Here is a 20,045-nt window from a genome sequence, read left to right on the forward strand (position 1 = left end):
TCATGGAGCCACACCCCACAGCCTATATAAAGGACCTGCTTTGGGCATTCCAACCTTGAGTCAAGCAGTCTCAGCTAGTGTGCTGCTATCGCTGAAGTCACAACTTGGACTCCTGCCTGCCCTGAGAAGCCTCGAAGGAATTTGACAAGCTGCAGAGGCTTCGTTGCCACGCTTGATACGGACTTCCTAGACCCAGTCGTTGGAGGCGGAGGGGGACACGACAAGGGGTCTCCAACCTTGGCCACTTTAAGACTTGTGGACTTCAACTCCCAGAATTCCTCAGCCAGCTTTGCATATTGAAGTCCACAAGTCTTAAAGTGGCCACAGTTGGAGACGCCTGTTCTAGAAGGCCCATTGGAAGGAGTTAGCCATATTGCCCTAAGCAGAATAGAGCAGGAGTCTCCAAATTTGACAAAACTTTAAAATTTGTCTTTGTGGAGATTCTCAGCCATCCAGGTCATGGTTGTCCCAAAAGTGCTTTTTTTTTTCAAGAGGCAAATGGACGTTCTTGTTTTTCCTTGAAGACGTTTCGCTTCTCATCCAGAAAGCTGCTTCAGCTCTGACTGGATCTTTCCACTCCTCACCAACCCAGTCAAGAGCTGAAGAAGCTTCTCGGATGAGAAGTGAAATGTCTTCGAAGAAAAACCAGAAAGTCCGGTTGTCTCTTGGAAAAAAAAAAAGCACCTTTGAGTTTAAGGCTTGTGGACTTCAACTCCCAGAATTCCTAAGCCAGCATGGCTACCTGAGTAGTTCTCGGAGTTGAAGTCCACGAGTCATAAAGGGGACATCGTTCCTTCATGCTGGCTGAGGAATTCTGGGAGTTGAAGTCCACTAGTCCTAAAGGGGCCATCGTTCCTTCATGCTGGCTGAGGAATTCTGGGAGTTGAAGTCCACTAGTCCTAAAGGGGCCATCGTTCCTTCATGCTGGCTGAGGAATTCTGGGAGTTGAAGTCCACTAGTCATAAAGGGGCCATCGTTCCTTCATGCTGGCTGAGGAATTCTGGGAGTTGAAGTCCACTAGTCCTAAAGGGGCCATCGTTCCTTCATGCTGGCTGAGGAATTCTGGGAGTTGAAGTCCACGAGTCATAAAGGGGCCATCGTTCCTTCATGCTGGCTGAGGAATTCTGGGAGTTGAAGTCCACGAGTCATAAAGGGGCCATCGTTCCTTCATGCTGGCTGAGGAATTCTGGGAGTTGAAGTCCACTAGTCATAAAGGGGCCATCGTTCCTTCATGCTGGCTGAGGAATTCTGGGAGTTGAAGTCCACTAGTCATAAAGGGGCCATAGTTCCCCATGCTGGCTGAGGAATTCTGGGAGTTGAAGTCCACTAGTCATAAAGGGGCCATCGTTCCCCATGCTGGCTGAGGAATTCTGGGAGTTGAAGTCCACTAGTCATAATGGGGCCATCGTTCCTTCATGCTGGCTGAGGAATTCTGGGAGTTGAAGTCCACTAGTCCTAAAGGGGCCATCGTTCCTTCATGCTGGCTGAGGAATTCTGGGAGTTGAAGTCCACTAGTCATAATGGGGCCATCGTTCCTTCATGCTGGCTGAGGAATTCTGGGAGTTGAAGTCCACTAGTCGTAAAGGGGCCATCGTTCCCCATGCTGGCTCAGGAATTCTGGGAGTTGAAGTCCACTAGTCATAACGGGGCCATCGTTCCTTCATGCTGGCTGAGGAATTCTGGGAGTTGAAGTCCACTAGTCCTAAAGGGGCCATCGTTCCTTCATGCTGGCTGAGGAATTCTGGGAGTTGAAGTCCACTAGTCATAATGGGGCCATCGTTCCTTCATGCTGGCTGAGGAATTCTGGGAGTTGAAGTCCACTAGTCCTAAAGGGGCCATCGTTCCTTCATGCTGGCTGAGGAATTCTGGGAGTTGAAGTCCACTAGTCATAAAGGGGCCATCGTTCCTTCATGCTGGCTGAGGAATTCTGGGAGTTGAAGTCCACTAGTCATAAAGGGGCCATCGTTCCCCATGCTGGCTGAGGAATTCTGGGAGTTGAAGTCCACTAGTCCTAAAGGGGCCATCGTTCCTTCATGCTGGCTGAGGAATTCTGGGAGTTGAAGTCCACTAGTCATAAAGGGGCCATCGTTCCTTCATGCTGGCTGAGGAATTCTGGGAGTTGAAGTCCACTAGTCATAAAGGGGCCATCGTTCCTTCATGCTGGCTGAGGAATTCTGGGAGTTGAAGTCCACGAGTCATAAAGGGGCCATTGTTCCTTCATGCTGGCTGAGGAATTCTGGGAGTTGAAGTCCACTAGTCATAAACGGGCCATCGTTCCTTCATGCTGGCTGAGGAATTCTGGGAGTTGAAGTCCACTAGTCCTAAAGGGGCCATCGTTCCTTCATGCTGGCTGAGGAATTCTGGGAGTTGAAGTCCACTAGTCATAAAGGGGCCATCATTCCTTCATGCTGGCTGAGGAATTCTGGGAGTTGAAGTCCACTAGTCATAAACGGGCCATCGTTCCTTCATGCTGGCTGAGGAATTCTGGGAGTTGAAGTCCACTAGTCCTAAAGGGGCCATCGTTCCTTCATGCTGGCTGAGGAATTCTGGGAGTTGAAGTCCACGAGTCATAAACGGGCCATCGTTCCTTCATGCTGGCTGAGGAATTCTGGGAGTTGAAGTCCACGAGTCATAAACGGGCCATCGTTCCTTCATGCTGGCTGAGGAATTCTGGGAGTTGAAGTCCACTAGTCCTAAAGGGGCCATCGTTCCTTCATGCTGGCTGAGGAATTCTGGGAGTTGAAGTCCACTAGTCATAAAGAGGCCATCGTTCCTTCATGCTGGCTGAGGAATTCTGGGAGTTGAAGTCCACTAGTCATAAAGGGGCCATCGTTCCTTCATGCTGGCTGAGGAATTCTGGGAGTTGAAGTCCACTAGTCATAAAGAGGCCATCATTCCTTCATGCTGGCTGAGGAATTCTGGGAGTTGAAGTCCACTAGTCATAAAGAGGCCATCGTTCCTTCATGCTGGCTGAGGAATTCTGGGAGTTGAAGTCCACTAGTCATAAAGGGGCCATCGTTCCTTCATGCTGGCTGAGGAATTCTGGGAGTTGAAGTCCACAAGTCATAATGGGGCCACCGTTCCTTCATGCTGGCTGAGGAATTCTGGGAGTTGAAGTCCACGAGTCATAAAGGGGACATCGTTCCTTCATGCTGGCTCAGGAATTCTGGGAGTTGAAGTCCACTAGTCATAAAGGGGCCATCGTTCCTTCATGCTGGCTGAGGAATTCTGGGAGTTGAAGTCCACTAGTCCTAAAGGGGCCATCGTTCCTTCATGCTGGCTGAGGAATTCTGGGAGTTGAAGTCCACTAGTCATAAAGAGGCCATCGTTCCTTCATGCTGGCTCAGGAATTCTGGGAGTTGAAGTCCACGAGTCCTAAAGGGGCCATCGTTCCTTCATGCTGGCTGAGGAATTCTGGGAGTTGAAGTCCACAAGTCATAATGGGGCCACCGTTCCTTCATGCTGGCTGAGGAATTCTGGGAGTTGAAGTCCACGAGTCATAAAGGGGCCACCGTTCCTTCATGCTGGCTGAGGAATTCTGGGAGTTGAAGTCCACAAGTCATAATGGGGCCACCGTTCCTTCATGCTGGCTGAGGAATTCTGGGAGTTGAAGTCCACGAGTCATAAAGGGGACATCGTTCCTTCATGCTGGCTCAGGAATTCTGGGAGTTGAAGTCCACTAGTCATAAAGGGGCCATCGTTCCTTCATGCTGGCTGAGGAATTCTGGGAGTTGAAGTCCACTAGTCCTAAAGGGGCCATCGTTCCTTCATGCTGGCTCAGGAATTCTGGGAGTTGAAGTCCACTAGTCATAAAGGGGCCATCGTTCCTTCATGCTGGCTGAGGAATTCTGGGAGTTGAAGTCCACGAGTCATAAAGGGGCCATCGTTCCTTCATGCTGGCTCAGGAATTCTGGGAGTTGAAGTCCACTAGTCCTAAAGGGGCCATCGTTCCTTCATGCTGGCTGAGGAATTCTGGGAGTTGAAGTCCACGAGTCATAAAGGGGACATCGTTCCTTCATGCTGGCTCAGGAATTCTGGGAGTTGAAGTCCACTAGTCATAAAGGGGCCATCGTTCCTTCATGCTGGCTGAGGAATTCTGGGAGTTGAAGTCCACTAGTCATAAAGAGGCCATCGTTCCTTCATGCTGGCTCAGGAATTCTGGGAGTTGAAGTCCACTAGTCATAAAGGGGCCATCGTTCCTTCATGCTGGCTGAGGAATTCTGGGAGTTGAAGTCCACAAGTCATAATGGGGCCACCGTTCCTTCATGCTGGCTGAGGAATTCTGGGAGTTGAAGTCCACGAGTCATAAAGGGGACATCGTTCCTTCATGCTGGCTCAGGAATTCTGGGAGTTGAAGTCCACTAGTCATAAAGGGGACATCGTTCCTTCATGCTGGCTGAGGAATTCTGGGAGTTGAAGTCCACTAGTCATAATGGGGCCATCGTTCCTTCATGCTGGCTCAGGAATTCTGGGAGTTGAAGTCCACAAGTCATAATGGGGCCACCGTTCCTTCATGCTGGCTGAGGAATTCTGGGAGTTGAAGTCCACTAGTCATAAAGAGGCCATCGTTCCTTCATGCTGGCTCAGGAATTCTGGGAGTTGAAGTCCACTAGTCATAAAGGGGCCATCGTTCCTTCATGCTGGCTGAGGAATTCTGGGAGTTGAAGTCCACAAGTCATAATGGGGCCACCGTTCCTTCATGCTGGCTGAGGAATTCTGGGAGTTGAAGTCCACGAGTCATAAAGGGGACATCGTTCCTTCATGCTGGCTCAGGAATTCTGGGAGTTGAAGTCCACTAGTCATAAAGGGGACATCGTTCCTTCATGCTGGCTGAGGAATTCTGGGAGTTGAAGTCCACTAGTCATAAAGGGGCCATCGTTCCTTCATGCTGGCTCAGGAATTCTGGGAGTTGAAGTCCACTAGTCATAAAGGGGCCATCATTCCCCACCTCTGCTTTACAAAATGGCATTTTCTGAAATGCCAAAGAACGAAGCATTCTTGCCCTTGCGTTGATGGTCTTTTTTCCTTGGCAGGTTTAGTGAGTAACGTGGTGTTCACGAGCCATACAACCGAGCAGAGGAACCCACTCCTTGTCCAGCTGCAGAAACTCATCCGAGCTGCCAACTCGTCCGTTTCTTTTATCCTGGCAGAAAACGGCATCGTCACTCGGTAATCCATAAAGCATATTAAAAGTGCCAAAATGGTAAAAGCTTGAGAAATAGCATGTGGCTTAGTCCCCACTGCGTTTTCCCTGGAGAAAGGTCAGACATCAAGAATATACCTTTATATATTTTTATTTGTATCCCACCTTCATTATTTTTATAAATAACTCAAGGTGGCAAACATAGCAGTTTCTTCATCCTACTTTCTCCCACAACAACAACTCTGTTAGGTAGGTTGGGCTGAGGGAGGGGCTGGCCCAAGGTCAGCCAGCCATCTTTATGCCTAAAGCGTGACTAGAACTCACCGTCTCCTGGTTATTGGCCCAAAGTCAGCCAGCTGGATTTCATGCCTAAGGCGGGACTAGAACTCACCGTCTCCTGGTCATTGGCCCAAAGTCACCCAATTGAGTTTCATATCTAAGGCAGGGCTAGAACTCACCGTCTCCTGGTTATTGGCCCAAAGTCACCCAGCTGGATTTCATGCCTAAGGCGGGACTAGAACTCACCGTCTCCTGGTGATTGGCCCAAAGTCAGCCAGCCGGCTTTCATGCCTAAGGCGGGACTAGAACTCACCGTCTCCTGCTTTCTAGCCTGATGCCGTAACCTGATCGATGGCTGTTTTTATCCTTAATGTCAGAAGTAGTTTACGTATTACGATTGTTTTGAACACTCTGCCATATCTAATGGCTTTCACATTTATCTTTTTTATTAATTGTGAAAGTGAACCAGAACCACCTTATCAGTGAGGCGGATGGCATATAAATGTCAAAAATAAATAAGCATTGTAAGCCAGACCAGATAAAACAGGTCTCGTAGCCTGGACTAAAAGAAAGAAAGAATGAACTTTTCCGTAAAGCTTTAGAGTTTGGGATCAGTTTTTCCTTACCTGATCTCACTTCTGGGCAGAGGTCGGCTGCTGCCGGTTTGGACCGGTTCACCCAAACCAGTAGTTCCAACCACCGGCTGGCCCGCCCCCCCACCCCCCGCCCCAGTGCTATCCTGTCCTTTATATATCACTCTCTGGCTCGCTCATCCTGCCCACGCAGCCCAGCTGAGTTCCGTGCATCGATCGCTCTACTCACCGCGGCTGCCTGAGAAGGTGTGCTGGAAGCCATGTGCATAAAATTACCGTGTGTTTGAAGCCGTGTACAAGTGTGGAAAGCGCACATGCGCACTCACATTTTCGGTTCTTCACTAGGCGAACCGGTTGTTACATTCGTCAGATTATCCGTGAACTGGCAGAGACATGGTAACAAGGTCAGCCAATGAATAGGCATGGCAGCTAAGTCAGCCAATTGGGAGCTGAGGCAGACTGGGAGCCAGGGCGTCTCTTAGTCTGCAGCTTCTGAATCTGTGCAGAGAATTGAAACTGAAACCTCTCTGTGCGTGTGTGAACTTGACTGCTGATCTGCTGTGCTCTGCTGAAATGAAACTAACTATTCTCTCCTGCCTTGTGTTCTGTCTGTAACTTTTACCACGTTGAAGAATCAACTACATTGGTATTGTAAATACTTCACCTGTTATTATGGATATGTGTGCTTTCTGGATTTGATTTTTGCAACAAACTCTGACAAAATTATGTGAAGCCTCCCCCCCCTTTGCTTCTGGGGCTTTGGCACATTACATAATACGGTCTTTGAAGTTGGGAGGCTGATTGGAAAATTGGAAGCCTCAACCCTGAACACATCTAGAGAGATCAAGTTTCAGGAAGAATAGAATAGAATAGAATGTGTGATTGGACACACAAGGAATTTGTCTTTGGTGCGTATGCTCTCAGTGTACATAAAAGAAAAGATACCTTCATCAAGGTACAACATTTACAACACAAATGATGGTCATAAGGTACAATTTAACACTTAATGATACAACACTTAATGATAATCATAGGGTACAAATAAGCAATCAGGAACAATCAATATCAATATAAATCATAAGGATTGCCAGCAACAAAGTTACAGTCATACAGTCATAAGTGGAAAGAGATTGGTGATGGGAACGCTGAGAAGATTAATAGTAGTGCAGATTCAGTAAATAGTTTGACAGTGTTGAGGGAATTATTTGTTTAGCAGAGTGATAGCCTTCGGGAAAAAACTGTTCTTGTGTCTAGTTGTTCTGGTGTGCAGTGCTCTATAGCGTCGTTTTGAGGGTAGGAGTTGAAACAGTTTATGTCCAGGATGTGAGGGATCTGTAAATATTTTCACCACTGTCTTCTTGATTTGTGCAGTATACAGGTCCTCAGTGGAAGGCAGGTTGGTAGCAAAACAAGGCAGCTTGTGAAAACAAAATCTCAGTAAATATTAATAAGTCAATAAAATTTTGATTCTCTCCCGCTAGGAATGAGGACATCGAACTAATTCTCTCAGAAAACAGCTTCTCCGACCCCCAGATGTTGGCAACACGCTATTTAATGTACCCCGGCTGGCAAGTATCTCCGTTCGGCAAAACATTTGAGCCGCTGTCTTTTAATATGCGTGTACAAGTATAGGAAGTCCTTGACTTAAGAACAGTTCATTCAATCATCATAATCATTAAACGAACCCATAACCCCTTGTGGGATGGAGTCTGGGCAACTGAATGGAGCTGAGTTGTTTACTGGCCAGATGCCCTTCCCTGTCGCCAATGCAGAGTTTTGTTCAGCAGATATATTGTCATCGTGCCCAGAGAGAGAAATATCTGCCTCTACTTAGGATCGAACTCACAGCCTCCTGATTGTGAGGGGAGAGCTCCACCTCTAGGCCACTGCACCACTCTTAAGAACAGTTCATTTAATGACCGTTCAAAGTTACAACCGCACTGAAAAAAAGTGACTTACGACTGTTTCTCAGAGTTATGACCTTTGCAGCATCCCTATGGTCACGTGATCAAAATTCAGTCGCTTGGCAATTGGTTCATATTTATGACCGTTGCTGTGTCCCAGGGACATGTGATTCCTTTTTACGTCCTTCTGACAAAAGTCCACGGGGAAGCGAAATTCACTTAACAACTGGGTTAGTAACTTAACAATTGCAGTGATTCATTTAACAACGGTGGCAAGGAAGGGCGTAAAATGGGGCAAAACTCCCCTAGCAAATGTCTCATTTAACAACAGAAATTTTGGGCGCGGTTGTTAAGTGACTCTGCAGTTGTTAAGCAAATGCCCTAGCCGTTAACTAAACGGAGGCTTTGATATGGCACGGATTTTACAGCTCCGTAAATGCAATGTGGTTGCAAATTACCTGAAGTACAGTCATGTGATCACCAGAGGAGGGATGGTCGGAATTTTAAATTGAGGTCATAAATATCCCCATATCCGTCGTAACTTCCAACGTTCACTAAGTGACCTGTCATAAGTCAAGGACTATTTGTAAAGGAAGATACATGCTTAAGATTTGAGCTGGGAAAGATTTTTTTTTTTTAATGGCAACTTTAAGACTTGTGGACTTCAACTCCCAGAATTCTTCAGCCAGGAGGAATTCTGGGAGTTGGTAGTCCACAAGTTTATACGAATCGAGGCGATTTAGAGCAAAGCTTTCCGAAGTTGGCAGCTTTAAAACTTGTGAACTTCAACTCCCAGAATTCCTCCTGGCTGAAGAATTCTGGGAGTTGAAGTCCACAAGTCTTAAAAGTTGCAAACTTCGGAGAGCCTTGATTTAAGAGGATTCCTATCCCCTATTTAATTGCCATTAATCGTCCTCCCCTTTAATTAATGCTGATATCTTATTGTATGTCAGGCTTCCCAGAATGCATTTTTATTAAGGGCATATTAAACGGAGCCTTATCCCTTTTGGATAAGGATTTTTAGGAGTGTTTTCTTCTCCGCTATTTCCAAAGCTTAATTAATCTCCCTTCCAGCTGCAGGCCAGCACATCTGGAACCCTTCTCACACTGTTTATATGATCGCATGAAGTTGCAATTTTTTGGGGTCTGGTCTGTTCTTTTTTTTGAGGTGTGCATATGTTTAACCCGTTCCTTAACCATTTTTTTTATTGCAAGAAAAATAAAAACTTGCTATGGCAGTCTGATTTAAGGGCTGTTCTCAAGTTGCGACCAAACCAGGTAGTCTCGACTTAGAATTACCCATTTAGTGACCATTCAAAGTTACAACAACACTGGAAAAGTCACTTCTGATCGGTCCTCACACTTACCACCATCAGAGAATTCCCACGGTCCCGTGATCAAAATTCAGGCGCGTGGCAACTGGCATGTGACAGTTGCAATGTCCCGGGGTCATGTGATCACCATTTGTAACCTTCCCAGATTGTCAGTGGGGGGCGGAGCCAGATTCGCTTAACAACTTCAGCGTTTTGCTTAACAACCGTGGTTAGAAAGGCTGTAAAATGGGGCAAAGCTCGCTTAACAACTGTTTTGCTTAGCGATGGAAATTTTGGGCTCGGTTGCGGTCATAAGTCGAGGACTTCTTGTATCATCACCTGTGTAGAATATTATTTAATGCTTTTTTAACATGCATGCCAAGCTCAAAAACACAACTCCGGACAAAATATATTTTCTGTGACTACAGAGTCATTAAGGGACGTGGTGGCTCGGGGGCTAGGATGTTGAGCTTGTCGATCGAAAGGTCGGCAGCTCAGCGGTTCGAATCCCTAGTGCTGCCGTGTAACGGGGTGAGCTCCCATTACTTGTCCCAGCTTCTGCCAACCTAGCAGTTCGAAAGCACGTAAAAAATGCAAGTAGAAAAAATAGGGACCACCTTTGGTGGGAAGGTAACAGCGTTCCGTGCGCCTTTGGCGTTGAGTCATGCCGGCCACATGACCATGGAGACGTCTTCGGACAGCGCTGGCTCTTCGGCTTTGAAACGGAGATGAGCACCGCCCCCTAGAGTCGGCAACGACTAGCACTTATGTGCGAGGGAACCTTTACCTTTACCTTTTACAGAGTCATTATCTCTTCTTCATCTGTATGGAAAGCAGAATTTGCCTGCTTTATTAAAATGTTCAAAAACATAAAATCAGCCTTTAATTCAATTTGCCTGATTTTCAAAAAGCAATTCGTTATTAAGTGTGGATATTTTCCTTTAAATAGTTAATATTCTTCCCCCTTTCAGGTTTGATGGGAAGTTTAGAGCCGGTTCTGTCTTCCCCCCCATGGTCCAAATTTGCGTGTGGTTTAACCGCCCTTTGGAGAAAATGCGCTTTGCAGCCAAATGTAAAGGTAAATTATCTTTTTTTTTCTTTTTCCCAGCAACGTGAAGTCTTAACCCCATTTATGGGGTTTTGTACATAGGTTTTTTAATAAGGGTTTTTTAAAGGGGGGGAGGAAAGTGACGGGAGGGGGGGAGATCCCGTCGGGGAGGGTTGGTTCAGTCCCAGTCCCAGTTCACGGCGTGTTTCATCTGGTCCGAGGGAGGGTGAGGTTCGTTCCAGGGTGGAAGTTGGTTCCATCTGTACGGTAAGTGGGAGGGGCAGATATGGCGGAAGCAAGGGGCCGTATCGTTCGTTGGGAGCACGTGTTCGCTGTTTAAAAGCGATCGTGTGCTCCGGCCCCCTAGTCTTTCCCCGTTCCCCGGAAGGTCAGGATCCTCAGAGCCGGGCCTCCGGTTGATGTTGTGCAATGCCGGTCCGTGGTTAACAAGGCCCCTGATTTGCGATCTTATCCAGGGGAATCCACGGACTTTATGGGCATTACGGAGACCTGGCTGGGTGCAGAAGGGGTGCCCCTAGTTGAACTGTGCCCGCCAGGTTTCGAGCATTCCATCAGCCAAGGGCCCAGGGTAGGGGTGGAGGGTGGCGGTTGTAATGAGAGAGGGTCTAGAGCCGAGAGAGACCACTGTTCCTCAGATAGCCGGCTGTGAATCCTTCTTGTGAAGTGGGGCCATAAGAATCAGATGGGTTTGTTGATCGCGTACCTGGCTCCTTGCTACGTGACTACAGCCCTGCCTGAGCTACTGGAGGTGCTTGCCGGGTGGCTGTTGAGATCCCCAGACTTTTGGTCATGGGCGATTTCAATCTGCCATCGGCTGGCTTGTCATCAACAGTGGTTCAGGAGTTCCAGGCTTCCATGACGGCCTTGGACCTGATTCAAGTAACTGATGGCCCTACTCACACGGGGATCTGCGCTGGATCTGATTTATATCTCTGGACAGTGGTTTAATGATCTGGTAGTAAGAGATTTAGTGACAATACCGGTGTCATGGTCAGATCATTTTCTCCTCCGCCTAGACTTTCAGACCGCTACTCACCACTGCAGGAGGCGGAGCCAATCGTTGGTTCCGTCCCAGGCGCCTGATGGACCCTGAGAGGTTCCAGGCGGAGCTTGGGCGTTCCTGAGGATCTTACCCATGGCACGACTGAAGAACTAGTCGCGGCCTGGGAACAGGCGCTGGGGCTTTGGACCGTGTCGTGCCTTTGCGACCTCTGACCCGGCGCAGATCTCGATTAGCTCCTTGGTTCTCTGAGGAGCTGAGAGATGAAACGCCGGAGAAGACGCCTAGAGAGCACCTGGAGGTCCAGCCGCTCCGAGCTGATCGGACACTAGTTAGGTCTTTTCAAAGACCTACCTAGTGGCACTGAGGGTGGCGAGGCGTTCCTCGCCTCCTCCTCATTGCGTCGGCAGATAACCGCCCGGCCGCCCTGTTTGGGTGACCCGTTCCTTCTTCACCAGGGGACGGGATGACCCCTACAGGGACGTGCCGAGGAGTTTAGTGGTTATCTATCGATAAAATCGCTCAGCTCGGGATAGCTTGGACCAAGATTGCGATGATCCAGATGAGATGACTGAGGCTCGCCTTGTTGATGTGGTTTGGGATGAGTTTGATTCTGTGGCTCCCGAGGACATGGACAGGTTGCTGGGAGGCTGCATGCCACTACATGTTTACTGGACCCGTGCCCTCCTGGCTGGTGCTGGCCACTCAGGAGGTGACACGAGGCTGGCTCGGGTATTATAAATGCTTCTTTGATGGAGGGGTCTTTCCGCTGCCTTGAAAGAGGCGGTGGTGAGACCCTCCTCAAGAAGCCTTCCTGGACCCAGCTATTTTGGGTAATTATCGTCCAGTTCCAACCTTCGCTTTGTTGCGAAGGTTGTAGAGAGTGGTGGCACGGCAGTTCCTCAGTACCTGGAGGAAGCTGTCTATCTAGACCCGTTCCAGTCCGGCTTCCGACCCGGTTACAGCACGGAGACGGCTTTGGTCGCGTTGGTGGATGACCTCTGGAGGGCCAGGGATAGGGGTTGTTCCTCTGCCCTGGTCCTGTTGGATCTCTCATCGGCTTTTGATACCATCGACCATGGTATCCTGCTGCGCCGGTTGGAGGGGTTGGGAGTGGGAGGCACCGTTTATCGGTGGTTCTCCTCCTACCTCTCCGACCCGTCGCAGTCGGTGTTGACAGGGGCAGAGATCGGCCGCGGGCGCCTCACTTGTGGGGTGCCGCAGGGGTCGATTCTCTCGCCTCTCCTGTTCAACATCTACATGAAGCCGTTGGGCGAGGTCATCAGTGGCTTTGGGGTGAGTTATCATCTGTACGCTGATGATACTCAGCTGTACTTTTCCACCCCAGGCCACCCCAGCGAAGCTGTCGAAGTGCTGCCCCGTTGTTTGGAGGCCGTGCGGGTCTGGATGGGGAGAAACAGACTCAGACTCAATCCATCCAAGACGGAGTGGCTGTGGATGCCGGCATCCCGGTACAGTCAGCTGCAACCGCGGCTGACTGTTGGGGGCGAGTCACTGGCCCCAACGGAAAGAGTGCGCAACTTGGGCGTTCTCCTGGATGAACGGCTGTCGTTTGAAGATCACTTGACGGCCGTCTCCAGGAGAGCTTTTTACCAGGTTCGCCTGGTCCGCCAGTTGCGCCCCTTTCTTGACCGGGATGCCTTATGCACGGTCACTCATGCTCTCGTCACTTCTCGACTGGATTATTGCAATGCTCTCTACATGGGGCTACCTTTGAAGTGTACCCGGAGACTGCAGTTAGTCCAGAATGCAGCTGCGCGGGTGATTGAGGAGCACCGCGTTGCTCCCGGGTAACACCTCTCCTGCGCAGTCTGCACTGGCTACCTGTGGTCTTCCGGGTGCGCTTCAAGGTTTTGGTTACCACCTTCAAAGCGCTCCATGGCTTAGGGCCCGGGTACTTACGGGACCGCCTGCTGTTTCCACATGCCTCCCACCGACCCGTACGCTCTCACAGAGAGGGTCTTCTCAGGGTGCCGTCCGCCAAGCAATGCCGGCTGGCGGCCCCCAGGGGAAGGGCCTTCTCTGTTGGAGCTCCTACTCTCTGGAACGACCTTCCCCCCGGTTTGCGCCAAATATCTGTCCTTCGGACCTTTCGTCGGGAATTAAAACTTATTTATTCATCCAAGCGGGACTGGACTGATTTTTTAGATTTTTTAAATTTCTAAATTTTAAATTTTAAATTTTTAAATTTTCTGTAATTTTATATGGGGTATTTTAGGTTGGTCAATTTGACGGTTTTAATTCGGCCACTATTGAATAGGTATTTTAAATTGATTTTTAACTTTGTATACTTACTGCTTTTTATCTTGGCTGTACACCGCCCTGAGTCCTTCAGGAGAAGGGCGGTATAAAAGTTTAATTAATAAAAATAATAATAATAATAATAATAATAATAATACATTTTTTTCCTCTGGAATGGCTGACAAGAATATATGGCTGAAACTCTTTATCAGAAGAGGCAGTCTCCGTAAACTTCAGATGAAATATATTTACTATAATTTTTCTGGTTTTAAAAACTCCCAAGTAATGTCATTGTTTTCACATTTATGTATCCGATCCTAGAACGCTTCTTTTAAAAAAAGAAAATGGTTTTTCTTGAAGCAAATTTTTCCCTCAACGTTATAAATCCTTACCACTGTCTTCCATCAGGGTACAATTTTTTAGCTTGCGCAGAAGTACTTGTGGGTAAAATGTGCGTATTCAACTGTATTTCTCTAATTCTCAGCCTTGGTGACTTTAAGAAGGGTGGACTTTCAACTCCCAGAATTCCCCAGCCAGTCATGTCTGGCTGGGGAATTCTGGGAGTTGTAGTCCACCCCTTTTAAAGTCACCAAAAATGAGAAACGCTGAATTAGAGGGAGATCAAATTCTCCATATAAGATGTTGCAAAAACCCCAAACGGTGCTAAATGTTCCTTATTCCCCTTCAGCCACCCAGGCAGATCCAAAGGGGCAGCTCCTGGATTAAATCCTTGTAGCCACCATCTTGAATTTTTTGCCCACGGTACTCTGCCGTACACCCTCTTTGAAGGGGGGGGTTGGAATGGCAATTGCACCTTTCTTAAGCTGCCATTAGGAGATAAAGTTCTAATCGTGATCCAGTTTGATAATGCAGCTCAGCTGTGTTTAAGCCATAATTAGAAATTCACGAAAATGGGTGGACTTCAGCTCCCAGCATCTCCCAGTCAACATGGCTGTCTGGGGAATTCTGGGAGTTGAAGTCCACCCTTCTTAAAGTTGCTAAGGTTACAAAACGCTGCTCTAACCCCGATAATTGTCTTTTCAAACAGCTTTGAAGTCATCTAACAAATCGAGTCCCTTCTCTGGAAACATATACCACATTTTTGGGAAGGTCAAGTTTTCAGGTAACTGTTTAGCCTCAACCTCTCCCGCTATTTTTGAGCCATTTTATCCTCGATCTTTGCCAGGCGTCATCTACGTACGTATTTTAATGCTTGCATTTACGCCCCATGATTGACAAGAGTCTCAAAAACGTATCTCAAGTTTTGGAGCTGAAGAAAGTACAGGTAGTCCTCGACTTAATGACCGTTCGTTTAGTGACCATTCAAAGTTACCATGGTATTGGGAAAAAAAGGGACTTTATGGCTGTTTTTCACACAACCCCTCCATGGTCAGGTGATCAGAATTCAGACGGTCGGCAACTGATTCACATTTATGACAGGTTGCAGTGCACGTGATCCTCTTTTGCGACCTTCTGACAGGGAAAGTCCATGGGAGAAGCCAGATTCACTTAACAACCGTGCTACTAACTGAACAATTGCAACGATCCGCTTAACAACAGTGGCAAGAAAACTCATAAAATGGAGCAAAACAAATGTTTCACTTAGCAACAAAAATGTTGGACTCCGTTGTGGTTGTAAGTCGAGGACTTCCTGTAATTGGAGCACAGAACAAGGCCTTCTATAGAGTTGTGATACTCTCAGGGCAAAGTTTGGGGTAACAGCCCCCAAATCTGCTTGGCAGCATGTGTGGGACCCCCAGCTCAGTACAGCTGCAAGAGTTTTCTGCTCTAGAAGTGAACGAAATGAAATTTCCCTTATTTCTTTACAGGTAGTCCTTGAGTTACGACCTAAATGGAGCCGGCCCACTATGGTCGTAACTCATGATAGTTGTGAGCTCAGACACATGACTGGCCCAGTTTTAGAACCTTTTTCGTAGCAGTCATTAAGCAAATGCTGCGGTTGTTAAGTGAACCTGTAGTTTTCTATAGTTTATTTAGTTGTTTATATCCCACCTTTATTATTCATACAAATAACTCGGGGTGGCGAACATATCCAGCGCACCTTCCTCCTCCGATTTTTATCACAACAACAACCCTGTGAGGTGGGCGGGGCTGAGAGAATGTGACTGGTCCAAGATCACCCAGTTTTTATGCCTAAGGCAGCACTAGAACTCACCATCTCCTGGTGATTGGCCCAAAGTCACCCAGCCGGCTTTCATGTCTAAGGCGGGACTAGAATTCACCGTCTCCTAGTGATTGGCCCACCCAATTGGCTTTCATGCCTGAAGTGGGACTAGAACTCACCATCTCCTGGTGATTTGCCCAAAGTCACCCAGCTGCCTCCCATGGCTAAATTAGCACTAGAAGTCACACTTTCCCAGTTTCTAGCTGCTGCTTCAACCACTAGACCAGGGGTCTCCAACCTTGGTCCCTTTAAGACTTGTGGACTTCAACTCCCAGCTTTGCTGGCTGAGGAACTCTGGGAGTTGAAGTCCACAAGTCTTAAAGTGGCCAAGTTTGGAGATTCCTACACTACACCAAAATTGTCTGAAAATCTGAAAAAAATGGCAAAACCATCTTAAAATGCAGTCAGGTAAAATGCAGAACACTGCAAACAGGGGCCTCTGGTGGCTCAGCAGACTAAGCAGTCTGCTATTAACAGCAGCTGCTTGCAATTACTGCAGGTTCAAGTCCCACCAGGCCCAAGGTTGACTCAGCCTTCCATCCTTTATAAGGGAGGTAAAACGAGGACCCAGATTGTTGGGGGCAATAAAAGTTGACTTTGTATATAATATACAAATGGATGAAGACTATTGCTTAACACATTGTAAGCCGCCCTGAGTCTTCGGAGAAGGGCGGGATATAAATTCAATCAATCAATCAATCAATCAACAAACAAACAAACAAACAAACAAACAAGCCATAAATACAATCTGGTTGCCAAACACCCAAATTAAATAAATAAAAAATTGTTTGTTTATTGAACCAGAGAATGGAATTTGCCTCCGATTGTGTTGCTTTTTTTGCTTTTCTATGCAAGTATTTCAGATCTAATCAATTAACAGAATAACAGAATTGGAAGGGACCTGGGAGGGCTCTTAGTCCAACCCCCTGCTCAAGCAGGAGACCCCCCCCACATACCAGGGACCCCAAATTCCCGGGCTGCAGCCCATTACAGGGCCACGGGCTCTTTCATAACAGGCCGCGTAAGCAATGGGCAAGCGCACAAGTGCCCTCATGTCACGTGCAAAGCTCCATTTGTTCGTGCGGAGGGCTCACACGCACTCTGCTCACACCAATGGAGCTATGAGCACATGTGTTGTCTCCCCCCCCCCACTCCGACGAACGAGTCAAGGAAGTCCGTAACAAACTTGGCAATAAAGCCTCTGCAGCTTGCCAAGTTCCTTCGAGGTTTATCAGGGCAGGCAGGAGTCCAAGTTGTGACTTCAGCGATAGGGTCCGGTATCAGCAAACTCGATAAGACTTTGCTTGACTCAAGGTTGGAATGCCAAAAGCAGGTCCTTTATATAGGCTGTGGGGTGTGGCTCCATGACTCAGCATTTATCCAGGCTTGCCCCACCTGTCCTTCTGCTGGCTTCACCTCTCAGATCTCCGGAAGCGAGGATCTTCCCACTCTGAATTGTCTTCAGCTGGATGTGCTGTCTGGGAAAGGGAGGGGTCAGAAGGAGTAGGCCCGAGCAATTACAATACCTGGCTGGCTTCCTGCTCTGAAGGCTGAGCCAAAGGAACACACGCTTTATGAGTGAGATTTATCGGGCTACTCCTTTCACTCCTGGAATCGTCTCCGGGCATGGGGCCAAGGCTGGAGGCATGACAGGCCATTCATCTTCATTATCAGACTCGGAGTCTGATAACAGGCCCGGTTGGAGACGGGAGGGTCCCGGCTGAGGAGAGGAGGGAGGACGAGTCACAACAACATGCATGCGCCTGCCACTCACAGCCCCCCCCCTCCCTGTGCTGGGCCGCCAAAGTGGTAAGGTTGGGCACCGTTTGTTGTGGTTCGCCAGCAGCCTGTGGAGCTGGTAAGCATCGGAGGCAGAGATGGGGCCAGGGCCATCTGGGAGCAATACGGACAGCAGAGAGGCAGAGGAACAGGAGGAGCGTGTTCCTAGTGCATGCATGCAAAGTGCTGCCAGAAGGCAAGAGCAGCTGAAGCAAAAAGGACGACTTGGGAGTAAGGCCAGGAGATGATTGGCCCCTCCCATAAGGCTTAAAAGAGCAGCAATGAGCCATTGGGTTCTTTGTAGAAAAGCAACATTGATTCCATTGCTTCTTGTCAGCGTCTCTTGAACTTCGTGGGGTTTTTGCCACGAAAAGCCTTTGGCAGGTTGCCAAAGACAACAAAGGTTGGTGATAAAGCCGAAGGACAGTTTATGAAGAATTTGTTTTGGACGAAGCTGAGAATGAATTAATTGTCAGCTGTTTTAATAAAATAAGTTTGTTCAGGACTGAATAGTGTTTGGTAATCACTACTTGGGCCTCCATCACAATACCGTTTCCATATATCATTTCAGAGAAATAGTTGTCCAGTCGTAATAATTGTTGGTCACGGCTGGTAATTTATTTTTGCTAGCATTCAGAAGAGATGGAAGCCTCACTCAACCTTGGCCGACGGGACCTTTACGGCTACTGAGTCTGGGGTCTCATACCTGAGACCACCTCAGGACCCAACCACCCCTCCCTCCATTAATAACCCTCCCTTTCCCCTTTGGTCGTGTCTTTGACGCAGATTCTGACCGGATGGTTGAAGTATGTCACCACGCATCTTCCAACACCTTGAGCCTGGTACCTGTCCAGGAGGGGCCCCTCCCTTCCCCTCCTGATTCCAAAACCGAGAACCGGGACTACTCTGGAACTCAGGAATGTTTCCTGGTGTTTGTGGGATGCTCCCTCAAAGAAGACGACATCAAAGACTGGCTGAGGCAAACGGCCAAACAGGTGAGTTTCTCTTCCGGATTCCTGGGGGCGGCGGGGGAGGGTTACCTTCCACTCCTTAGGAAGCTACAGATAGTCCTCAACTTACGGCCACAATTGAGCCCAAAATTTATGTTTGGTAAGTGAAAAATTTGTTAAATGGGTTTTGTCCAGTGGTGGGATTCAAATAATTTAACAACCGGTTCTCTGCCCTAATGACCAGCTGGGCGGGCGTGGCTCAAAGGTCATGTGACTGTATGGGTGTGGCCAACTCAGAGTCACTCACATCATTGGGCGCTTCGCCTTAGCTGTTACAATGTAGTAAGGGTTAAGCAGAGAGGCAGTTTCTGTAAGCAGGGCAATAAAGATGAGGCTAGAAACACCACCAGAATTTCCTTCCTGCCTTCCTTACAGGATTAGCCCTGTAAAGTGGAAAAATACAAAATAAGATGTCTTCCAACAACTGGTTCGCCGAACTGCTTAGAAAGTTAACAACCGGTTCTCCCGAATGGGTGCGAACTGGCTGAACCCCACCCCTGGTTTTATACCATTTTACGATTTTTCCTGCCACGTGTGTTTCTTGCCACATCCGAAGTTATTAAACTAGCAACCCGGCTGTTAAGTGAATCCGGTTTCCCCCTTTGAATTTTCTTGTCGGAAGGTCGCAAAAGGGGATGACGTGACCCCGGGAAAGCGGCGACCGTCATAAATGTGAATCACTTGTCAGGCATCCGAATGTAAATCACGTGACCCTGGGGATGCTGCTATGGTGATAGGTATGAAAAATGGTCATATGGTCACTTTTTTTCAGTGCTGTGGTAACTTTGGTCACTAAGTGAACTGTTGTAAATCGAGGACTCGCTGTACATGTAGTCCTCATCTCAAAACCACAATTGAGATGTGATGCCCACACTGCAAATAAATGCGAAAACCACTCGCACTGTAATCACAAAACTCCAGAATCGTAAAGTCTACAAACTTGAAATTTGCCACGTATGTTCCTCTTGGCTTCTAGGTGCTCACTGAGAAAGGATTTTTCGAAATGACCATCAGAGCCATTCGTATTTCCTATGTTATGATTAACACGCTCTGATGCTAGAGTTCTACTCCCTGTCCCCACCTGAAAAGAAATCTGTTCCAAACGCAAATCACAAGCAGAGGAGAGGAGTTTCACTTTCACAGGAGTTTCACAGCAGGAAGCAGCTTTAATACAGAACACTTGAGCTAAGCCACGGCCAGCCTCCTCCTCGCTCACACAGCAAATACTGTTTCGCTTTCCAAACAGCCCTCTGATGCTAAGGAGTTCTACTCCCCCTCCTCACCTCAAAAGAAATCTTGTTCCAAATGCAAAGCACAAGCAGAGGAGAGGAGTTTCACTTTCAGTTTTATTTTTACAACACACCCCTCAACACACCTTCCCAAACACCCCTCAACTCTCTCACACAATGACAGGATGCTAGCCAGATGAACACCGATGGATGCTGGTAGGCAGAGGCAGCATTTCCCCCCCCCCCTTATTTTCCCCCTCAGTTCAGGCGAATCTGTTC

General features: G+C 48.0%; 1 protein-coding gene across 1 annotated transcript in view; it reads left to right on the plus strand.

Moving 5' to 3' along the window:
* Nucleotides 1-20,045, plus strand: part of DNAAF9 (dynein axonemal assembly factor 9) — a 137,874-nt gene that overhangs the window by 97,140 nt on the left and 20,689 nt on the right. Inside the window, exons 30-34 of the mRNA XM_058192901.1 lie at nt 5,034-5,169; nt 7,497-7,583; nt 10,204-10,310; nt 14,612-14,686; nt 18,314-18,522. Coding sequence (XP_058048884.1) covers nt 5,034-5,169; nt 7,497-7,583; nt 10,204-10,310; nt 14,612-14,686; nt 18,314-18,522 — 614 coding nt within the window. The remainder of the gene's footprint in view (nt 1-5,033; nt 5,170-7,496; nt 7,584-10,203; nt 10,311-14,611; nt 14,687-18,313; nt 18,523-20,045) is intronic.

Source organism: Ahaetulla prasina, chromosome 8 (genome assembly GCF_028640845.1).
Source record: "Ahaetulla prasina isolate Xishuangbanna chromosome 8, ASM2864084v1, whole genome shotgun sequence".
NCBI classification, from domain to species: domain Eukaryota; kingdom Metazoa; phylum Chordata; class Lepidosauria; order Squamata; family Colubridae; genus Ahaetulla; species Ahaetulla prasina.